The sequence below is a fragment of the Triticum dicoccoides genome, chromosome 7A, assembly GCF_002162155.2.
Source record: "Triticum dicoccoides isolate Atlit2015 ecotype Zavitan chromosome 7A, WEW_v2.0, whole genome shotgun sequence".
Classification (NCBI taxonomy): Eukaryota; Viridiplantae; Streptophyta; class Magnoliopsida; order Poales; family Poaceae; genus Triticum; species Triticum dicoccoides.
Window position 1 is genome coordinate 570,216,319 of NC_041392.1, and position 4,455 is coordinate 570,220,773.

Consider the following 4,455-nt stretch of genomic DNA (forward strand, 5'->3'; position numbering starts at 1 on the left):
TCCGAAAAGAGAGAGAGAAAGAGAACCTTGGCAAAAAGCTTTGCCAACAGAAGAGAGAGGAGGCATCAGGTTTCTTTGGCGAGAGGGTAAGGAGGGGCTCATTCATTTTGATAGACCCACAACCATTGAGCGTACAAATCTTGTCGAAAGCCTCACAGTATCTTCCTTGATCACCTCCCAAGAAGAGCGCATAAATTATGTCATGAATCCATCAGGTCCTGGCGCTTTGCCAACGGGGAGTTGATTCATAGCATTCCAAATTTCCTCCTCGGTGAAGGGTTGCTCAAGGCTCGAGAGATCAAAAGAATGTGGGTTGATCGCCTCAAGATCAAGGGTGAATTCGCGGTCGTCCAAGGAGCCAATAATCCGGGAGAAGTGGGTGAAGGCCGCCTCCTCCATTGCAATCTCATCTGAGATCAGCTGGTCACTCATCTGGAGGATAAAGATCCTACCCTCCTGTTGGTGGTGCGAGGCGTGAATGCGAAGGAAGGACGAGTTAGTCTCGCCTCTGCGCAGCCAGGAAAATGAGCACACTGTCGCATGATAGATCTTTCAAGAGAGGGCAAACCCAGGTAGGTGCACTTCAGTCTGCGACGAAGCCAAGACACCAAGGCAGAGAGCAGTCGGCTAGCTTGAGCCTCATCCAGACGCGTGAGAAGCTCATGCACAAGAAGCAATTGCACGGAGATGTTTCCCGGCATTTTAGTTCAACTACGAAGTTGTTAGGCCGTCTCCTTGAGACGCGCAAAGTTGCGTCGGAAAGGTTCAGGGTCCAGGTGGACGGAGTTCCACGCCTCAGAAACCACGTTGAGGTAGACATCTAATTTAGGACAGAACCGCTCAAAGTGGAAGCGCTTGGCGGCGGCGCATTCAATGAAGAGAGGACAATGGTCCGAGGCCGCGGAAGATAGGTAGCGAAGTAAGCACTACAGTTGCATCAAATCCTAGCTAGGTCTGCACAACACCATATTGTTCCGCACAAGAGCAGGGTGGTCTTGCTCATGAGACCACGTGTAGCGGTGACCATGAAGGCAAACGTCGCAGGGCTCCATATCTGCAATGAAGCGATGGAAGCAGTTGAAGTGTTCATGCCAGAGTATTTGAGAGCATGCAATGCTCAAGACACGGCGAGACTTTTGGAGATGAACAAAGCATGTGGGTTTCCAAGTATGCTTGGCTCAATTGATTGCATGCACTGAAAGTGGTAGAACCGCCATGCAGCATGGCATGGCCGCTCTGGAGACATGGATTTGGCATGCACATTTTGGGATGTCTGGATCTTATAATGACATCAATGTGCTCCAACAGTCACCTCTCTTTGCAAAGTTAGCCAATGGGGAATCACCATCGATGGAGTTACAAGCAAATGGACGTACGTACAACATGTGCCACTACCTTGCAGATCAGATATAATCCGAAGTGAGCTACTTTTGTGAAGCCAATTTTGAACCCCCAAGGTTAAAAGAATTCTACTTCCATAATACTTAAACGACTACTAGGAAAGATTTGAAGAGGGCTTTTGGAATTTTGCAAGACCGGTTTGCTATTATGCGGGACCGGCTAGGCTTTGGGATCAAGAGATCCTTGGTTGGTACATCATCACAACTTATGTCGAAAAGATATGGATTACACCTTCTATGAACTCATGTGACAACCGGTGCGGTCCTGTAGAAGGGAAGACCTGTAAGCACGACGATCTTCAAAAATATCTCATTAAGTGCTGGACATGGCATGGCCAACAAGAGCAATAGCTTTATCTCTGTGTTCCATGTCACGTGTGATAAACTTTGTTGTCATGTGTGACAAACTTAGTTGTTATGTGTGATGACAAATTTGTGTTGAATATTATGTTATGCATTGATGAACTATGTAATAATTTGATGTAGGAGATTGATGAGTTTGATATTATGTTTGCACTATTTGTGTTTTATTTGTTTGGGTTCAATTGAGATGAATTTGATATTATTTGTTTCAATATGTATGTAATTGTAGTGTCCTATTTTACATCATCCGTTGGAGCAATGATGCCCTAATTTTTATCATATGTTGGGGGAGAACAATTTGTAATGCCTAAAACTCACGTTTTGGTCCCCTAAAACTGCTTTTGAGTGCCCTATTATACATCACCTGTTGGGGATGCTCTTAGGTAACCGCACCCTCATTTTGGGACTACCAACAAGGCCACCAAACGAATAGAAGCATATCAATGGTTGTGCGTTCAAACATTTTAGTCATGCATAACTTACTCGACAAAGAAAACTCAGTTAATGTAAACAATGAACTAGCTGATGAGCACAAAATAGTTGGCATACAACATCCATGATAAAAGAAACACATGGAAGGAGGCGAGTAATTTTATTTTGTTCTTAACAATACAGCAGCTCAGTTGCATGCTATCATCTGGAAAAGCAAAAGTAAGTCCTTTGCACTCCGCCGGTGCCAGGCTCTGCTCACAAATGCATGATTCTTGTTCATTGGTCTTCTTTGCCATAGTTGTAGATAATCTCAATCTGCAAAGACAATATTACCATTTTAACAGTAGTGTAACAGTTTCATAGGCATTGCATGTTCAAGGGGAACTACATCAAACAATAAATATCATGAAATTTGCCTCTTCAGCAGCAGCATGCACGAGATGACTGGTTAACCAAGAAAATGGTCTAAAGTACTCTAAACACTTCAGCAAAAAAAAATGTTGAGGAGCTAAGCTTATTGAACACATTTCTGGCAACAAACAAAAGATTTAGTAAAAAAAGTAGTCGTTGTGCATTTTGACAGACAAACGCTGCATAAAGTATAACTGATTTAATTAATCAACTGGTCAACTAATTTGAACTGAGATCTGCATAAGAATTTTTGTAAGATATCTCAAATTAGAAGCTCCAAACACAGCACTATAAACAGAAGTATCTCAACAACTCAGATATGTTAAATAAATTTCATATATGTTCTTACCCCTTCAGGTGGAGGAGGGTTCCTTGTGAATTTAGTGCCACCAGGAGCCCATGGAACTGCAGAGATAGATACATTGCATAACCTCATCGATCAGAAGAATCACAGCATACCAAAACCGCAAAATCAAATTTGTTAAACAGGTAACATAGGGTAAGAAAGCAATTGCATCAAAGGAAAGCATACCCAAGATGCACATGAGCAGTTTGTTACAGGTAGTATGATCTTAAGACGCTATAGTACCGACAATAACCTATCTGAAAATGTGACATTTTTCACTTTAATCTAAAGCCTAAGTACATTATCTATGGATTATGAAATAAAAGTATGAGCAACAATTTTTTATTTTATTTCTAAAAAGAAAATGCTATTTTGCACAACAGAATGTGTATCATAAAGCTGAAGCAGCCTCTATTCTCAAGGATAAACTGATGGTAAATAAAGTTTGGCCTGAATCAGAATAGCGTGACACTGAAATGAATATGTAACAAGTCTGTACATTTCTGGCCTGAGAATGTTATGTTTGCAGTGAAGGTTAGCACTGACTAAAACATGAAGATCATGTCACTACTCACTACAGCAGTTGGTTGTGACTAAATAACACACAGCTGATGCCTCAAGCAAATATTGGTATCTTAAGCTAACCTGGATTATTTCTTAGAGAGGAGGATACTCCTCTATTACTGAAAGCTAATAAGTAGTTCTACAAACCAGCAAAATGAAATAACAAGACAATGTGATGAATAAAGTGATGACAAGACATGTCTCCAAGTAGCTCTACGCCTCTAACTACACACAATCAATCATTAAAATATGCAGGCTTGAGCTCAGTGCTTCAGTAAACTATACAAATTCATCGGGCCTGAGGTGATCAAAAACATTCCCGAGTGAATGATCAGTGACTCAATGTTCAACAGCGTAACGAAACAACTGCAAGTATCACGCTACATGATTTACCACACAGTATCGCATCCACAAACAGAGGCACCAGCAGCACGAACGAAGGGCGCAATCATTTCATGGCTTACCAATGTAAGGATCCGGGTGCTGGAAGTTCCTCTGCTGCGCCTCCGCGTCCTCGATGAGCCTATCGATCACGTCCAGGTTCTCCTGCGACACCCACGGGAAATCCATCAGAACACCACGGGGATCGGCGTCAGATGCGAATCGTTAACAAATAGACGAAGGGGGGAGACGCGGATCGTCAGTCTTACCACATTTCTGTTGGCCTCGAACTTGTCCCTGAGCTCGGACGCCTGCACGGGAGAGGAACACGGGGTCAGATCCGCGAGGGGGCGGGGAGATCGGGGGGGGGTGGGGGGAGAGGGGCGCTCACGTCCTGGTAGAAGAGGTGGCGGTGGACGGCCCAGTTGAGAGTGTCCTTGAGCGCGCGGCGGTAGAGCAGCCGCACCCGCTCCTTCTGCCCCGCGCGCCGCGCCAGGTACCCCGCCGTCGTCGACATCGACCTCGCCCCCGCACCTGCTCCTGCTTCTTCTCCGGAGT

The 4,455-nt window shown here is 44.2% G+C and overlaps 1 protein-coding gene across 4 annotated transcripts in view; it reads right to left on the minus strand.

Moving 5' to 3' along the window:
* Nucleotides 1–2,260: 2,260 nt before the first annotated feature.
* Nucleotides 2,261–4,455, minus strand: part of LOC119330119 (NADH dehydrogenase [ubiquinone] 1 beta subcomplex subunit 9-like) — a 3,043-nt gene continuing 848 nt past the window's right edge. The window contains exons 2-6 of one of the 4 annotated variants that reach the window (XM_037603237.1): nt 4,289–4,437; nt 4,167–4,208; nt 3,981–4,062; nt 2,956–3,011; nt 2,261–2,510 (exon numbers count right to left, since the gene is read on the minus strand). In XM_037603237.1, coding sequence (XP_037459134.1) covers nt 2,472–2,510; nt 2,956–3,011; nt 3,981–4,062; nt 4,167–4,208; nt 4,289–4,414 — 345 coding nt within the window. In that variant the 5' untranslated portion in view covers nt 4,415–4,437 and the 3' untranslated portion in view covers nt 2,261–2,471. The remainder of the gene's footprint in view (nt 2,511–2,955; nt 3,012–3,980; nt 4,063–4,166; nt 4,209–4,288; nt 4,438–4,455) is intronic. The other 3 variants (XM_037603238.1, XM_037603239.1, XM_037603240.1) reach the window with 3 other exon arrangements.